At 44.7% G+C, this 17,853-nt stretch overlaps 1 protein-coding gene across 2 annotated transcripts in view; it reads right to left on the bottom strand.

Moving 5' to 3' along the window:
• Positions 1-17,853, bottom strand: part of FMN2 (formin 2) — a 266,913-nt gene that overhangs the window by 207,242 nt on the left and 41,818 nt on the right. Inside the window, exons 3-4 of one of the 2 annotated variants that reach the window (XM_053912937.2) lie at positions 6,447-6,594; positions 2,919-2,930 (exon numbers count right to left, since the gene is read on the bottom strand). In XM_053912937.2, the coding sequence (XP_053768912.1) occupies positions 2,919-2,930; positions 6,447-6,594 (160 nt within the window). The remainder of the gene's footprint in view (positions 1-2,918; positions 2,931-6,446; positions 6,595-17,853) is intronic. The other variant, XM_053912938.1, reaches the window with a different exon arrangement.

The raw sequence follows: 17,853 nt of genomic DNA, 5'->3' as shown, positions 1-17,853 counted from the left end.
TCACTCTTCTTAAGAATTAGCAACTAGACTGTTTTAGAAAACATCTCTTGGAAGCAGAGTTGGGAAAAGAACATTCCTGACAAAATTTTAAATGCTCCATTTTGTTAAAGTTAGCTCGCAGAATCGAAGCATAACCTAAAATCTGGTCTCCTCGCCATTCGCCAAATGCACTTCGGAAATGACCTATTGTCACAAAATAAGATTTCGGCTCCTAAAACAAAATACACTTGGGTGAGTTTTACATTTGCAGAGAGAGGAAGCTATGGCCCTCTGCTTTGACTGAAAAATAGCTCCAATAGACCCTTTCAAATACACAAAACAGTCCTTCTAAAAGTGAATTAAGCCGTTTCTAACACTTTTATGGTTTCAGTTAAAACGCACTTACTTATAACCTTATTAAATGAAAGCTTCTTTAATGGAATACATCAATTCTATTTAAATGTAGTCAATTTAATTGAAAGATAATTCATTAAACGTCATTTAAATGGTATGACTTATGATTAGCTGCCTAATAAGTGGCCGATGTTTTTATTTCCAGTACACCAACCAGGTCCTTCCACACACGGAGACAGGGGTTAAACATGTAATCTTCCTAAAAGGGACCAACGCTCGCTCTGTTTATTGACTATTTAACGGTACGGATCTGCCCCTCATGCCCACAAGAATAACTACACACGCACTTTAGCTCACAGATGTAAGGGGGAAATGCAGGCAGACTTTCCAAAAAACAAAAGCAAAAAAGAAAATGGTGAATTATGTACAGGAGACCCAGTCAAGCTATTCTAGCACATTTACGCCTCGACCGAGTGAGATGTCCAGACACAGGATGCTCTGGAACGCTCCCCCGTGTAACTTCCGCGTGGTCTCCGTCGAATGTGTGTTAAAATAGGTGGACTAAACCTGCACATGAGCCAATGATACTATATTTGCACCACACTGCACGGAATCGCTTTTCTTAGGACCCATTAGAAACACTTCTTCAGAACACGAGAGGCCAGGAAAGTGCTTCTCTGAGGGACTTTTGCCTTCAGCCTAGTGGATACAGGAGGTGATGTAGAACTAACCGTTCCCACTTCACTGTCTCCTTTAAATCTGGGGGGTATATTTCCAACTACCTTTGAAAACTGCGGGTCCTGCTGAAATACATTTCAATATGCTAGCTAACCTCAGCTTCTTTTTATTGTTCCAGCTGAAATTCCTTTCCGTTTGATCTGTTTTCATTTGTAATCCTTTCCACACCTTAGGTATTTATGAGTGGCTCAAATCCTTTTTTGGAGCAAAGTTGGGTTACAGTTCTTTCAGCCAGCATGTAAATACACTTTTTAGAATTTTTATACAAAAAGACTCTGCCAGCTCCCCATCCATACATTTTTCTCCAGAATTTTCTGTCCCCAAATTGCCTTTCTCAAAAATCATTCCTATGTTCACTCTCTTGGCCATTCATATTTGCAAAGAAAGATAAGGGACGCAATTTCTCAAAGATGCAACAAGAATAATCTAGTCCCTACTCATATGTAGACATCTAGCTCCCGTTCTCCATAAGTCTGAAAACTAAAGTTAATCATTTCTTTGATTTTGTGTAAAGCTGTTGAATAACCTTTGAAACGTAGTATTGAGTCTCTAAAATGTTCCACAGGCTGTTTCAGAGAGTGTGTGTTGGACGCAAAAAACTCTCCCTAAAATGTTTGTATTTATGGGCTGAATAGATCATTTATTACTTAGGTCTTTTTCCAAAAAAATCTTCATTTATTCACTCGAATGTTTAAGTGTATTCTATGTGTCCAAACATGTTGAAATGTTGGAGTCTACAAAGATGGCAGATATGTACAAACAGACAAACTACAAGACATAAAAATTCAAGTAATAGATATATTAATAAAATGCCATGAGACTCCAGAAAAAAGGACAATCAATCATGCATTGTACAAATAAAGGTAAGTGAAGAGAGAAAAGATTAAGAGAAAACAAGATACATGAAAAGGGTTTCTTCTTATAAATGTTTCTGCCACCCATTTTCGGAGTGTTTCATGCCCTAATTTCCTCTCCAACTAGCCTTAACCTTCCAGGTGGCATTCCATATTCTACAAAAGGTCGATTTTAACACCTCAGGCTCTGCTGCGGAGACGAGGCCAACTGTGCAGGGGGTCAGGGTGGGAGGGAAAGATGCACAGGAACCTGCAGCCCTCCCGCCACTCACTGGTGGGAGGACCACCAGGCTTCGCCTTGGCCTCTGCACTTCAGATGCCTACAGAGGCGGGTCGGTATCTCGGTCAATATATGAAGAAGAAGAAAAGCCTCCTTCACAGAAGGAATCATGAAAAAATTAACGTCAGATCTACAAGAAAAACAGAAGAGGCAGCACCACGAATCTCAACTGGTTGGACGTGTGAAATAGTAAACACTATTAGGAGGAGCCAGCAGAGCCCCCCCCCCAAAAAAAGGCTAAAAGTTAAGTTCCCAATTTTCTAAAATAGAACCACTAGCCTTTCCTCTTTGAGAAAAAATTCAGTGGACTCTTTTACTCTAAGTTAAAATTGAAAGGGGCTACCTGTCACCAACGGCAGTTTTAACCATATGTCCCCACAGAACAGTGTGTGGCAGTAAGTTGTTGAGTGCATTGCCAAGTACTTTATTTAGTAATAAATAAATGTTACCAAAGTTTGCCACTGATATATATATTTTTTTAAAAAAACAGTAGACTCTAGACAAGTTTTTCACTATGTTACGAACATTCTCACTCTTACAACTGGCTGGATGGTGTGACCCCCCAGAATGAGGACGCCCCCCGGAGTCCCAGCAGGAAATGTTTAGAAAGCGCCACTAGTTGGCGCAGAACAAAGAATGCTCTACGGCTGTTGCAGTTGGTGACAGATCAGCTGGAGTAAAACAAGTCACCGCAGTAAATTATTTTTACTTACCGCCATCATCCTCTTCAAGAATGCATATTTTAAAAGGAGAGAAGTTATTATATTAAAAAGTATTTGCTCTGGCATTTTACAAACTACATCAAACAATGATACAAATTAGATTACAAACCTCCTGGTATTAATTCCAACTATCATCATTTACCAAACAAAAATTCAGATTATCGCTGATTAACTTTCAAATGCGGCCTCCTAGCTGTTTTTTAAATGCCCTAAAATTGTAGACAATAATATAAATGTTTCAGTTAGAAAAATTGAGAAAGACAGACACCCTAGGGAAGAGAAAATGAAAATATCAGCCTAAGCAAGGGTGAGAAACATGAGACAGGAACCACTATTAAACGAACTCTCAGTGCAATCGATCAACCGACCACAGTCACGTGCCACTTAGCAACAGGGACACGCTCTGAGAAATGCGTGCGTAGGTGATTTCACTGTTGTGCTGTCGCCGACAGAACTTAAGCGACCCTAGATGGCACAGCACACTGCAGTCTAGGCTGTAAGGGACAGCCTACTGCTGGTCGGTTGTGAGCCCGCAAAGCGCGTCACCGCACAAAACAACGCAAGACTAAATCAGGCACAAGAGAAAATGATGCAATCACGCACGCAGTGACATGGGATGTGTGCGGTGGCGGCCAGTGTAACTCAGCCCACCGCTGCACAGCACAGGTGTCTTCTGTGAGTAGAAAAAAGTGCATAAACAACGCCAAGTGGCATCAGCATCACGGCCAGTGGAGGAGACTCCATTGTTTCTCCCCTTAAATTTACAACAAGTCAGACACCTATCACTCAATAAAGGATCCCTCGTTCAACAGGCAAGCGTGGCGGGAAGATGCACGAGTCAGGACATCTGAAGGAGGGCCCATTGGAACAAGCAGGGAAGTAGGGTGAGGACAGGGATGGCAGCCACAGATGCGTTTCGGAGACTGCCCGGGCAGTAGTGACGGAGGCAGCAGGACAGAAGCTGAGCTGCAGCCCTCACCCTGTAGCCTGGAGCATGAGACGGGCAGAAGCAGTTTTACTCCTGGAAAGGTGACTGCCCATACCACGTCCCTATCCTGGCAGAACCAGGCAGAGCTGGCTCGAACAACCAGCAGTGCCATCAACAGCCATGATGGGAAGGGGTGCAGCCGTAGACAGCAGTCTTGCCTCCTCCACCCAAAACACGCCCCAAATAGCCTAGCCAAGTCAAAACCATTGCAGGAAAAGGAGGTCGCTTTGAGAGCTGCAACACCGGGTCTCTGCCCTGCACCGACTTCTGCCACCACAGTGTTGATGCTCCATCATCAAGGTCACTGGTCACAGAGGGGACACCAATCATCCCAGGGGTTATGTGGCACTTTCTCTAACTGAAGCGACGCGGCTCCACCACAAACCCAGAGGCACAAAGAGACCAGGTAAGAGAAAACCAAAAAAACGAACTATGACGCTATCTAATGACAAACAAAAGAAAGTACCCTACCTGTCAACCTGCTGAATCATCAAGAGCGAAACAGCAGACAAACAAGAAGTCAGTCCCTCAAATGCACGGACAAGTACACAATCCCTCAGATACCATGAACAGGCAAGGGAACCTTGGGACACAGACATAAAATGAAGTCTCCAGAAACCAAAGTCGTGGAAGACCAACTTAGGAGACAGAGAAGTCAAAATTGCAGTTATGAAGAAACTCTTATATAGATTGAATTAAGAAAACTCAGACAGGCAGTTCAAAGAGCTCAGGAGTAAAATTAATGAACACCTCAGAGAGTACTTAAACAAAGATACTGAAAGCATAAAGAAGAAACAAATTCTGGAGCTGAAGCACTCAATAAATGCCACGAGGGATGCATCGGAGAGCACCGGGAACAAAGAATTCCCAGTGCAAGAGAGAATTGGCAAACTTGAAGACAGAAACATAGAAATGACCCAAGAGGAAGAAGACAGAGAGCAGAACGAAAGATGAAAAAAACACTACGAAAACTATCCGACTACGTTAGAATGAGCAACCTAAGGACAGCAGGTATACCAAGAGGAGAAAACTGGGAGAAGAGAACCGAGAACCTACTCCACATAACAACTGATGGGAACTTTCCAAGACTCCAACTGATGAGAACTTTCCATGACCTAGCAATCCCTCTTCCGAGTACCTACCCAACAATTTGAAGACACTAATTCATAAAGAAATATGTACCCCTATGTTCAGTGAAGCCAAACTTATTTACGGTAGCCAAAGTAACGGGAACAACGCAAACACACTTCAGTGGATGACTGGATAAAGATGCAGTACACATATACCGTGGAATACTACTCAGCCGTTAACAAGGTGAGGTGTGCTCATTTGTGACAGCATGGGTGGATCTTGAGGTTACTATGCTAAGTGAAACAAGTCAGACAAAAAAAGAACAAAAACTGTATGATTTCATTCATATGTGGGATATAAAACAAAAAGCAACAAAATAAATACGTTTTAAAAACCCAAACTCATAGACACAGACAATAGAACGGTGGTTACCAGAGGCCAGCGGGGTGGGGACAGGACACAATGCACGAAGAGGGTCAAGTATCAGGTGGCAGAAGACCTGACTTCAGGTGGCGAGCCCACCGTGGACTCTGCAGAAGTACTATAAAGTTGTGCACCTGAAATTTATGTGTTGCCCCAGGCGAATTAACCGAAAATGAAATAATTAAATGATGACAAGCAGCCTGGCGTAGTGGTAAATACAGGAACCAGTAACAGTCGCTGTCATGAGTACCGCGTACTGCACACCACCATCTGGGCTGTACTTTGACACAGGAGGCAGCGCAGCAGGTCTGTTTCTGCCTGTACCTCCACACGCGTGGGAGTGGTGCGCGGGCTGCAGGCCCGCACCCTCTCGGCTGCAGCACCAGGCCACCGCTCTGTGTGGGGTCCGTCACGGACTGAAACAGCACTGTGTGCATGGCTGTGTATCAGCACCTGGCGACTTCCCACCGGGAATGAATTTTTAACATAAACAGAGCAGTGTATTTAATGGGATCCGTACTTTTAGTCCTGTGCTTTTCCTTTGGAAACGAAATATGCTTTCAGGTGCTGCCTTTGTTGTCAGGTGTTAAGTTAGAATCCCCTCATCTCCGACTATCTGTGCATTAAGGAAGTCTGTCTTGGCCCTCGATCGATTGTCCTCTGTGAGTGACCCTCAGAGTCCCGCGTGAGACGATGTCTCCCACACCCCGTCTCCAACGTGGGGTCGCTGTCAGGAGCTACCGTCCACCACGTGAACACTGAGCCTCAGGGGGTGGCTGCAGCCGCATGCTGTGGGTCCCCCACTTCAGTATACACAGTAGTAACTGGACAGCTCCAGGGTCCTATCCCCCCAAATTCCATCTCAGCAGCCTGGACGGTGGAGCATGAGAATGTTCTGTTTCACAAGCCCCCCAGGGACTTCCCCTGTTATCTGCAGATTGTAACCTAAGAAACACCTTGGAGAGAAATGCAAACTCACCCCCCAGGGAGCACGCTGTCCCTCACTGTGAGAACACTCACCGTCCCCGGGGGCCTACCTGCTTCAGCATCCTGGGGCCTGCGTTCTTCGTCAGGAGCGCCGGGTGGTGGCCAGACAGACGGGACTCGCCTGGGGAACTGCCCTTCTGTGTAGTCCAGCGAGTGTGTGGGTTGACTGACGGCAGCCCAGGTGTAAAGTTGATCTTGCTAAATTTAAAAGTAAAAAAAAAAGTTTAAAGCTATTAATTCAATCACAAAAATGACATCATCTTGACTGATATATTGCAACATCATTTCTCACATAAACATATGTGTGGGATGTGTGGGTACAGGAGTGGTTTACAGTGCCGAGTACATGAAACAGGGTTTATTCTTGTATTATTTATTAATTATTGTATTATGTATTTGTATTACAACTGTAAGCCTACTTTCGCCCACCCCGTTTATATACATATAAAACCTCAAATCCTATTCAGAGTGCAGAGTTGTAACACACATTCTTTCACAGTCACTTCATTTCCTAACCATGCTTGTCTCAGTTTCTTTTTCATAGTAAAATGGAAGTTTCTTTGGATGTGGAGATGCCACGTGGGCCCGCGGGGAATTGTAAAATCCGAATATCCAGACACTTAACAGGAGAACTTCTTGGACGAGCATCTTCAATCCATTCGAACACGCTGTCCCTTTAAAATCTGTTTAAACACTTGAGGCAAAGTCCAAGGACAGGCTGTCCTTGGGCATCACAGGACATAACAGCTTCCTGGCCTTCAACACCAAAGGCCCAGGAAACCAACTTATCTGGGGTCCAGACTGGGAACTGTTTGGGAGGGAAACCATGAAAAAGGAAGCGAAGCTGCCAAGACCGAAAGAACTGGACAGGGATCTGCTGGCAAAGCAAGGTCTTCTCAGCCACAGACCAGCAGGATCTGGGCAGAGCGGGGAGTCTCGGCACCGTACCTACTGCCAAGGAGCAAAGTGTAAATCCCACAGAGGAGGCCGCTCTGAGGCCCTATAAACACCGTAGAAAACTGCTCATTCAGATTCCAGAATGAATAACATGTTTCACGGTAGGATGCGTGGTCTCATTTCAGAATGCCATAAGAGCAATGGAGTTTTCCTGGCTTGTGTGCCGACTGTCGCTACATTTGGCATTCAATGAACAATCGCCCTGCGGCATTGCCTCAACTGTCCGGGAACATCTTTCTCTCTGTGGCATTGCTGTGTAACATTTCGGGAATGCCTCTGCTATTTTCCCAAGGGGTGCATATAAGCTCCTTGCTGCCAGTTACCATATCCTGTGTCCCCTCCTTTTCTTTAGGATATTATAACAGACACACAGTGAGTAGTAAAGAACTACAAGAATCATGGTCAATAAAAGCTGCCTTATAACAAATCAAATTGTAGCTTTATATCTCAGTTCAAACATATGTGTTTTCCATAGCAATACGCCACTCCCTTAAATTCTGAAGGTCTGTTTTGACTTTGGTGGAAGTAGCTAATTTACTCCTATTAAAGAAAACAAATACAGGCTTTCCACAAAGGCATATAGGGAGATTTAAAATCACAACTTAAGCCCTGGCTGGTGTGGCTCAGTGGATTGAGTGCCAGCCTGTGAACTGAAAGATCTGTGGTTCGATTCCCAGTCAGGGCAGGTGCCTGGGCTGCAGGCCAGGTCCCCAGCAGGGGGCTTGCGAGAGGCAACCGATTGATGTACCTCTCGCCCATTGATGTTTCTCTCCCTCTCTTTCTCCCTCCCTTCCCCTCTCTAAAAATAAATAAATAAAATCTTAAAAAAAAGTCACAACTTAAAACTGGCATAAATAGACCACAAAATAAAAAGGAAAAAAATGTTACTTTCAACAAATATTTTCTCATCTTTATAACTGAATTATAAATAATAATCCCCCAAATAACTCAGTGCTACCGTATGCAAATACTTTATTCTCGAGGGCCCACTAGAAAACACTAACGCTCACAGGTAGGCATTCTAAGAGCTCTTCACTGAGACTGTTAGAGCCAAGTGGAGGGTCTGGTCATCACCTGAAGGCATTTCAGGCTAACGTTCTTCTGACGGTGCTATCCCGTTGGTCTGTGTGATAAAACAAAATCACAATTACTCCCGGGGAGGACTGCTGCCCTTCTTTTTGCTGTTCCTATGACTGACTCATCAATGAATGGAGACGGGATGTTCATACTCATGGGAATAAGTCTTAGTGTGGGTTTCCCACTCCCTAGTAAGCTGCCAGAACTGCCCCAGCTCAGAGGCCAGTGAATCTATATTTGAGCAGTAAAATATGGTAACTATATCTCAGACAATCCAAGAAGCTCAATCTCCCGTCAAACATCAAAAGTTTGCCTGAAGGGAAAAATGTTTTTTGAACAAATGCCCAAAAGCATGCAGTTTGCCCATTTCTTTACAGATACTCTGAAATCTATCCCCGGAATGCACAGGGAAAAACATGTGGCCACCAGCAGAGGGCTCTTTGCGCCACCTGCTGATCCTGGCCTGGAACTGCTTCAGCTGAGCTGTGCTTGGCTGGGCCCTGGAAGGCAGGCTACTAAGTCCCCTGGAAGGAGACAGCTGAAAATGCCCGCCTGTTATACACACAGTATTTGGGTAGCAGAAGATCAATTTATTTCTGACTTTAGAACTTCAAAGATTCATCTGAAGAACTAAAGACTTGGATGGTATTTTGAGTTTATTTGTGCTTTTTCGAGTCTTAGGGACCGCTGCGTTTGCTTTTGGATTTGGCTATCAGAAAATCTGAAATAAGTGTGTGGCCCACCTGCCACCCTAGGGCTTGAGGACAATGTCTTCGATTGGCCATTCTCCTGGCTCTGTTTTATGTCCCACTTCAGTTTTGTTCCCTTTGCCAAATCTAAGCAACCTCCCAATGTGCATTTTATTGGATATGGCAAACTGATTCTACAATTTATATGGAAAGGGCTTAAAATGGCCATGATGATCTTTTTTAAAGTCACAGTAAAAACACCACCGCAGATATGAAGACGTACTACAGTGCCCACCAATGGAGCACCCTCGTTTTCCTGCAGCAAAACACAGACACACAATGGAGTAAAGATCCAACACCAGACGCTCACCTCTAGAGACAGATAATAAAACATGGCCTTTATCTGACATACGTAAAACTGCTCTCTTTCTTCCAGTTATCTTTATAGAGGATGTTATTAAGCCACACTATGAACACTGTTGATCCAAATACTGATGAAATCAGTTGGGGAAAAATGACCACATGAATTCTCTTTGCCAGGCACCATGAACACAGGGTTTGGTTGGGGAATTTGGGGTAATCACATGAGGATGAGAAAAAGAAGTAAGAATCCAAAGAATACATAAGAAATATAATATTAAACACACAAATGTGGTATTAATTAGCTCGGTTCTCAAGAGAAGTTACATCTGAATTGAAAGCCATAAATTAGCAATATTCAGTCTATCACATCCTCAACTAGAGAGTGTAAGAGAATGTGGACAAAACAGGGTGCATTAGGGGGTCAGAAGAAAGTTAATTAATAATGAACCAGGCCCAGGCACTGGACGGGTGCACTGGTCACACAGGGCCCTCACGGGACAGCTGGCCGGGGCCGTGGGAGATCCTCTCAGCAGACGGATCCAAGGTGGTCCTGAGAAAAAGGGGCAGTTATGGGATTTTTGTAAGTATTTGACCTATATTTACAAGTCCATTTCTGTTCAATTTGACATCTTCTATGAAGAAAAAAAAATATTACTCAAGGTAGATGTCTCTTTCCTAATGATACATTAGGGAGAAAACATGTCTAAACCACCTCGTTGGTGGCATTGATAAGAATATTATTACGTAACATCATTAATGCTCTGAACATCACACCTGAGGGGGTCAGCTGACCACACAAGGTCACAGCAAATGCAGGAAAAGAAAGCCAGGTTTTCCTACATCCAACTAAACATACATGCTTTCCTGTAATATGGAGCTTATACTCTCAGACCTTAAAAAACATGTTTTTAAAAAATGTATCAAAGTTGAGTATCATTTGGCTGTATTAAATCTTTAACACATTTTCTAGCTTTCTCCAGCTGAAAGAAATAGAAGAGGTAGAACCTTGCAGCAATGAAGAAGATACTTTTGAAGTTTAAAAGTTAGTTTAATCCCTAGTTGCTCCTCTTGAGTTTGAACAAGGTAATCTCCCTGAGCCATAGTCTTCCCTCTGTAAAAGGAAGACGAGATAATGTCTGCAAATCACAGTGTCTTGGGCTCTCGTAAGGGTTCCATAAATAGCACCACCTACAGTTACTAAGAGTAGCAGATATTATACTCATTCGCTACTTTCACATTCAGGAGACTGTCTATTATAACCCTTCGGGAAAAGGTAAAAATAAGTCATGCAGTATAACGTGCAAAAGCTATTACTGCCGTGAAGGGAAGCACGAAACCAATGGCTGGTGACTGAGACACCACTGCTTGAATGAAGCGACCCACTCCCACGGATTGCCCCCTGCCCCCCACACGCTTCAGCTCTCAGGGCTAATTCATTGTGAGTGGCTGCTTCCTGCTGGGTACACTGGGAAGTGTGACCCAGCCAGCCACCTCCCTACAGCTTCAGAAGATGGTCCTCCTATGAAGGATTAGCTTTAGAAAGTACAGCGGTGTGAGGGAAAACAAAGTTTGACCTAGTAAACGTGCACGCTGTTAGATAAGTCTTCAGGCTTATAAAGTCGATAGTTACGCGTCTTCTAGCACGAAAAAGGGCTTTTTCGCTGTCACTTTCTAGAGGTCAGCAAGTACAATAAGGGGAAACACTAGGTTTCTCAGCCCGAGGATAAATTTATTTTCTTTTTATCGTATCTCTATGAGATGATGGGTGTTAGTTAAAGCGATTGTGGTAATCATTTCACAATATATGTAAATTAACCATCATGTTGTATGGCTTCAACCTACACAGTGATGTCTGTCCATGATGTCTGTTTATTTCCCAATGAAACTGGAAAAATAAAACATTTCTACAAGAAAGTAAACTTAAAATTGAAGATGTCTATTGCTCTGCCGCTCTTTCTAAAGCCTTCCCAAGTACAAAATAAATACTTTGCTTGTTTCTAGACCTTATTTGTCGTCTTCTCATTGCTCCTGTATGTTACTACTCAGGTAATTGACAATCGCATCTCTAAATCTAACACACAGATCACTTGCTCAGTGATTCCTGATAACCTGCAGATGCTCAAATTTCGTCTTTGTCAAAACATTTTGCTTTCTTCTTTTTTGGAGGCAGGCCCTGACACACACCTCTTCTATTCACTCAAGGCCTTCCTGTACAAGAGTGGATTAGTCCTCTCACCATCCTGGGGCTAGCTCCAGCCTGCTGCTGCTGCTGAAAGTGTTAAAAAAAAAAATCCCTGCTTTGAAGCAAGTTCGTGGTCTCTATTTCAGAGACATAAACGTATCCATTACAAGAACGAATTTCCTGACTCAGCACATCGCTAAGCACTTCTCTTGAAAATGCAGCCTGTGCAACATGGATGAATTAAAAATGAAACTCCTCTGGAGAGACTTGTGTCTTCAATGAATCCATAATCAATACATTTGAAGGTAATCAATACATTTTACGTATCCTAAAATAAAATTGCAGTGACTGGCTTGGAATTTAAACAAATGTTTTTGATCTGCCTCAACGTAGCTGAATGTTGCCTTTGGCACTGGCCTCTTTTCAGTGATACACATTCAGAGAAGTCCAGAGTTTTAGCCACTATTTTAAAAAGGCACCTGATTAGGTTTGATGTGCCCGCGTCCAGACGGTCAGCATTTTGTATAATGTAGCTAAGGAGTCCCTTTATGGACTAATTGTTCATCAAAATATGTGTGAGGATGAATGACAAATTATCCGATAAAGCATCTCCCAAGTGTGACATCAGCAGTCTGGGGGCATAAGAAGATCTCCAGGTCCCTCAAGATGGACAGCTGTCACTCATCGCAGGGTTCTCTGCTCAAGGCACAAACAGGCCTGCGAGATCGGTGCATAAAGACATCTGAAAGTGGGTGTACCCAGGGACACAGGAGGGCGGGAAGAACAGAGATGGAAGCCACACACAGCCCAGTGCTCGCTGTGGCACCAGAAGACAGGAAAGCATCAAAGCGTCGGAGAGCAACTCCCACTGGGCTAACTGGAGGGGCAAAGATGGCGACGCAGCGGGGCGGAGCGGGGGGGGGGGGGGGGGGGGGGCGGGGGGGGGGGGCGGCACACACTGAGGCTGGGCCCAGAGTCAGGTGCAGAGAAGCGGCACAAAGGACGGCCGCATTCCACAGCCCTGCAGCACTGAACAAAGGGGTCTGCAGGTGCGGGAGCCCGCCCACCCCAACTTCCCGCAGCCTGCCCAAGAAAGTGATCCTCACGTGATAGATCTAGAAAGGCCTTCAAAAACTTTCCAACCTACAAGGTCAGAGCTCATTGTGGCTAAACCCACTGGAGAGAAAAGAGCCGTGGACACACAAACCCGCTTCCCCCTGCCCACCCACCCCTGCACCAGCCATCGTGGTGCCACCTGGCAGAGGCAGCGGGATCAGTTCAGACAGAGTGGCTCTGCTGGCGGCTTCTGGCTACAGGAAGACAGCGCCAGAAATGCACAGGCCAGGAAGCTCAGAGGCCACCCCTTCCAACCCACGGGGGTGGTGGCGTCAAGACCGAGGCCACCAGGTCCCCTCCTCAGGGGATACGGGGCATTTTTCACAGCCAAGCAATGCCACCCCACAGAGATGCCAAAAGCCCCAGGAGTGCAGGTAAGAGAAAATAAAAGCTTGTGTTTCAGCACCACCTCCTGGAGAATGAAAGACCTCTACTAACCCACCTGCTCGAGTGAAGTGTCAAGGACGTGGGAAAAAGATTGCCTCCCTGCAAATGCTCAGGCAGAGACATACTCCATCAAGAACAGTAAATAACCACGGTCACAGGGGAATTCAGAAACAAAATGAAAACTCTCCAGGGAATAAACTTAAGGACGGGGAAGCCTTTGATTTATATGACAGAGTGTTCAAGATTGCAGTTCTGAAAAAAACTCAGTTCAAGAAAACTCAGAAAAGCAATTCAACAAGCTCAAAAATAGAAACAATGAATGTTAAGGAGTACCTTCACCAAAATGATTGAAAATATAAAAAAGAGACAAGTTCTGGGGCTGAAAAACTCAATAAATGTGATAATAGTGAGCTTAGGAAATAGAGCAGACCAGGTGGAGGAAAGAATTGGTGATATCAGAGACAGAAATCTAGTCCTGACCAGTGTGGCTCAGCTGATTGCGTGTTGTTCCACAAAGCAAAAGGTTGCCGGTTCAATTCCTGGTCAGGGCACGTGCCTGGGTTGCTTGAGGGTTCCGTCCCTGCTCCGAGCATAATGAGAGGCAACCAATCAATGTTTCTCTTTCACATCGATGTTTCTCTCCCTCTCTTCTCTCTCCATTTCCCTCTCTCTAAGAATAAATACATAAAATCTTTTTTTAAAGAAAGAGAAATCTAGAAATGACTCAGGCAGAAGAAGAGAGACAATTGAGAATTTTAAAAAAGAAAGAAAGAACTCTATGAGAACTATCAGACACCATTGGAGAGAGTGATATAAGAATAATGGATCCACAAGAAGGAAAAGACCAGAAGGGAGCAGGCAGCTCATCCAAACAACCAACCAACAAAAACTTCACAAACCTATGGAAAGAACGGGATCCTCACATCCGAGAAGCTGACGGAACACCTAATTATCTCAATCCAAAAAGGTCTTCTCCAAAGCACATCGTTAAAACCGTCAAAAATGAATTACAGGAAGAAGTCTCCAGGCAGCCTGGAAAAGAAGACAGTAGCCGATAAGCAAAACCCCATTAGATTATCATTGGATTTTTTTCAGGAGAAACCCCACAAGCTAGAAGAGAGTAGAATAAAATATTCTATTATTGAAAGAGAGAAATTACCAGCCAAGAATAGTAATATCCTGCAAAGTTATCCTTCAGATATGAAGGAATAAAAGTTTTTCCAGACTGTAGAGGCTGAAAGAATTGACTGCCATAAGGCCTACATTATAAGAAATGATGAAGGGCGCTCTTCTGCCTGAAACAAAGAGACAAAAGGATACAAAAATGTGATCAAGACAACTATAAACAGGATATTAGCCCTGCCTGGTGTGGCTCAGTAGATTGAGTGCCCGCCTGTAAACCAAAGCGTCGCTGGTTCGATTCCCATTCAGGGCACATGCCTGGGTTGCAAGCCAGGTCCCCAGTAGGGGGCGCTCAAGAGGTAACCACACATGGATCTTTCTCTCCTTCTCTTTCTCCCTCCCTCCCCATCTCTAAAAATAAATAAATAAAATATTTTTAAAAAGGATATTAAACACTTAAATATAATATAAGGGCTAAAGGAGTAAAAGCATTAAATAAAAGAAGACAATAGCTACTGCAATTTGCAAATGAATGCGCAGCATAGAAAGACAGTTTGCGACGATGCAACATACAGGGTGGGGGCATTAACTTCCACAGGAGAAGGGAGATAACATGCAATCAGAAGAAAAAGACTACCTTACGTATGAAACTTTCTTTTGCATATTACCTAATGGTAACCACATGAAAAAATAACTTCTGGAACTGAGACGCATCACATAGAAAGGAAACAGAAGAAAAAATCATTGAATACCAGCACACTAACATAACAGACAAAACACAAGGGGAAAGGCACAGAGCTACCAGAAAACAAAAGATAAAATGCCTGTAGGAAATCCTCGTATGTCAATAATCACCCTAAATGTAAATGGACTAAACTCACCAATTAAAAGGCACAGAGGAGGGACCTGGATCAAAAGACAAGACCCAACTATACGCCGCCTCCAGGAGATGCAAAGCAGCCTCACAGACTCAAGATGAGTCGCAATAACTATGGGGACAGGAAATAGTGGGACTAATTGAGGCAAGAGGCAAACTCGGAGTGGTGGTGGTTCCCCCCGGGCTTGAGAGCTGGCCCTTCTTCATGCAGCAGGCTGCACACAGGTGAGGGGCCACATGCCATCAGTGCACCCAAGGCTCTGTCCCTGGGAGAAAGGGAGATCAGTAACGCCGCTCTGAGGAAGTAAGACCACTTGACATTTTGCAAAGGAGTCTGATTTCAGGTATGTGGAGTGGAAGATGCCAGCTTTTCAGCAGGCTGACGTTTGCAGCTTGCAAACATGGCTGGAGCTGGAAGTTTGCACGAAAGTCAGTAGCAGGCACATATGTATAAAGTCAGAGAAGGGGAGGAGGCTGGGAAGAGAATTCTAAGGGTTTTACCCTGAGAAACATCCACATATTAGCAGCAAGAAAAAGAAAGGGGAAAAAAAACGGTGTTTTGCAGAAGCCAAATGAGGAAGAGTTTTCAGGAAGTATGCATTAATTACCTCAAATCCTACTAAAAGTAAAGGAAGGTGAATTCTCAAAACTAAGGGGTACAGACAGCTTTTAAGAAATATCTCAAATAACTTGATGGGACTGGAAATTGGATCCTAAAGGAAACAAATAGTGGTAGAAAAGTAGAAGCAACTTTTACAAACATTTTGCAAGAAGAGTTAGTTCATATTGAGGAAGTTCCCATAAAACTGGAAACTTCCCAGTAAAACCAGAAAGGGTCCCACCTCGGAGTGAGTACGCTGCACAGTTGCTGAGAAGTGAGGCATCTGAAACAGGGAGAGGCCAGTCAGGCAGGGGGGCAGGAAAGAGGAAGTAGGCAGCTCAGATTGGGCCTCCTACAAATTCAGTGGGCCCTGGCTGAGTGGCTCAGTTAGTTGGAGTGTTGTCTCCTGCCCTAAAAGGTTGCGAAAGTTTACGGGTTCAATTCCAGGTCAGGGCACATAGGTAGGTTGTGGGTTCAGTCACTGGCCAGGGCATGTATAGTAAGCAACCAATCGACCAATCAATATTTTCCTTTCTCTCTCTCTCCTCCTCTCTCTAAAATCAGTAAACACATCCTGGGGTGTAAAATTTTAAAAAAATTCAGTGGGCCTCATGGCCACTGTTTTGTGGCCCCTTCCAGTGAGTGCTGAGTGGGAGAAGACGAGGTGGTGAGGAGCAGGGCAGAAACTCCAGAAAGTCAAAGGCTGAAAAATGATCCCACAGTAGCAAGCTTATCTCTGCACAGATCTGCAGAGGAAAGCAGACAGTTCCAGAAAAAGACTTGCCTAAATTGGTGCTCTAGCAGGGCGTTAGTTTCTAGGGATGCTATGTGTGCCTGACCCTCCGGCTCACACCAGAAGCAGACACAGGACACGGGGCCATGGTGCTGAGCACACCAGTCAGGTGGGAGAGGCGGGGAAGAGAGGAGGCTGGCAGACATTACTGTATGACATCATTGCTGGATCTCTCTCTCTCTCTCTTACACACACACACACACACACACACACACACACACACACACTCCTGGCCCCTGGCACTATGGGATTAGAAGATCCTAAGCGAACAACGACAAAGGAGTGGATTTCAGAAACTATGGTCTGATAAAAGACAGCCAAGTTTGAGTTAAGGAAAGCAGTAAAAGATACATTGTGAGGTGGGGCGAACTTGTTTTTTAAAATGAGCTCATAGTATCAAACGGGCCTGGAGAAGGGCACACACGTTCAGACTGGGCCCGGCGAGGAGAGAGAATCAGGCCTGACTTAGATGAAGGGGGACAGGGGTGTGAACTGTAAGTCAGAGCCCATGGCGACAATGAACCACGGGAAGGAAAGGGGGCTGAGGGCAGGGCGAACCTGGACCAGTGCTACGTTCAAAAGTCCACAGCCCCTGGCCAGCGCTACACAGCTCTGCTCAATGAGCAGCAGATCACACTCGTTAGCAACCCACTCTTAAAATCAGACACCGACAAGTCTCCAGCTGAGGGGGAGAGTCTAAATGCCTCTGGAGAAACTTCCCCAACCAGAAGGAAGTCCGGCAGTAGGCCGCATCCTCGACTTTGTAGGGCTCCCCTCCTTCCGAGTCCAGACCAGAGCTTACGTTTTCTCCAAGGCATTAGCTGAAGGTGAGGTTTGATCATCTGCTCCAGAAAAACACATACGAAGCAGAACTAGCACATATATTACAGCTGCCTATTGAGTCTCTTCTCACAGGAAGAGAAGCTAAAATAAAGGCTCAGCCTTAAAATGTGTCACCAAGCCAGCCAGCCGCACAGACGGAAGCCGGAAGAGAGGAGAAGATCTGTAATGAGCTCTGCTACTCAGACTCGAGAGCCTCTCAGGGGAGTTCAACCTTTTGGTGTCTCTGGGCCACACTGGAAGAACAAAAGTTGTCTTGGGCCACACATTCAATACATTGCAACAGGTAATCACAAAAAAATCTCGTAACGTTTTAAGTAAGTTTACAATTCTGTGTCGGGCTGCATTCACAGCCATCCTGGGCCGTGTGCAGCCCGTGTTGCAGGTTGGACACCCCTGGATGGTGCTCAGAGGGGAAAATGAATTCAGTAGCCAGTAGAATGGCTACAGCTA

This window comes from Desmodus rotundus, chromosome 10 (genome assembly GCF_022682495.2).
Source record: "Desmodus rotundus isolate HL8 chromosome 10, HLdesRot8A.1, whole genome shotgun sequence".
Taxonomy (NCBI): domain Eukaryota; kingdom Metazoa; phylum Chordata; class Mammalia; order Chiroptera; family Phyllostomidae; genus Desmodus; species Desmodus rotundus.
Note: the sequence above shows the minus strand (reverse complement) of the source record. Positions and strands in the feature narration are given on the sequence as shown.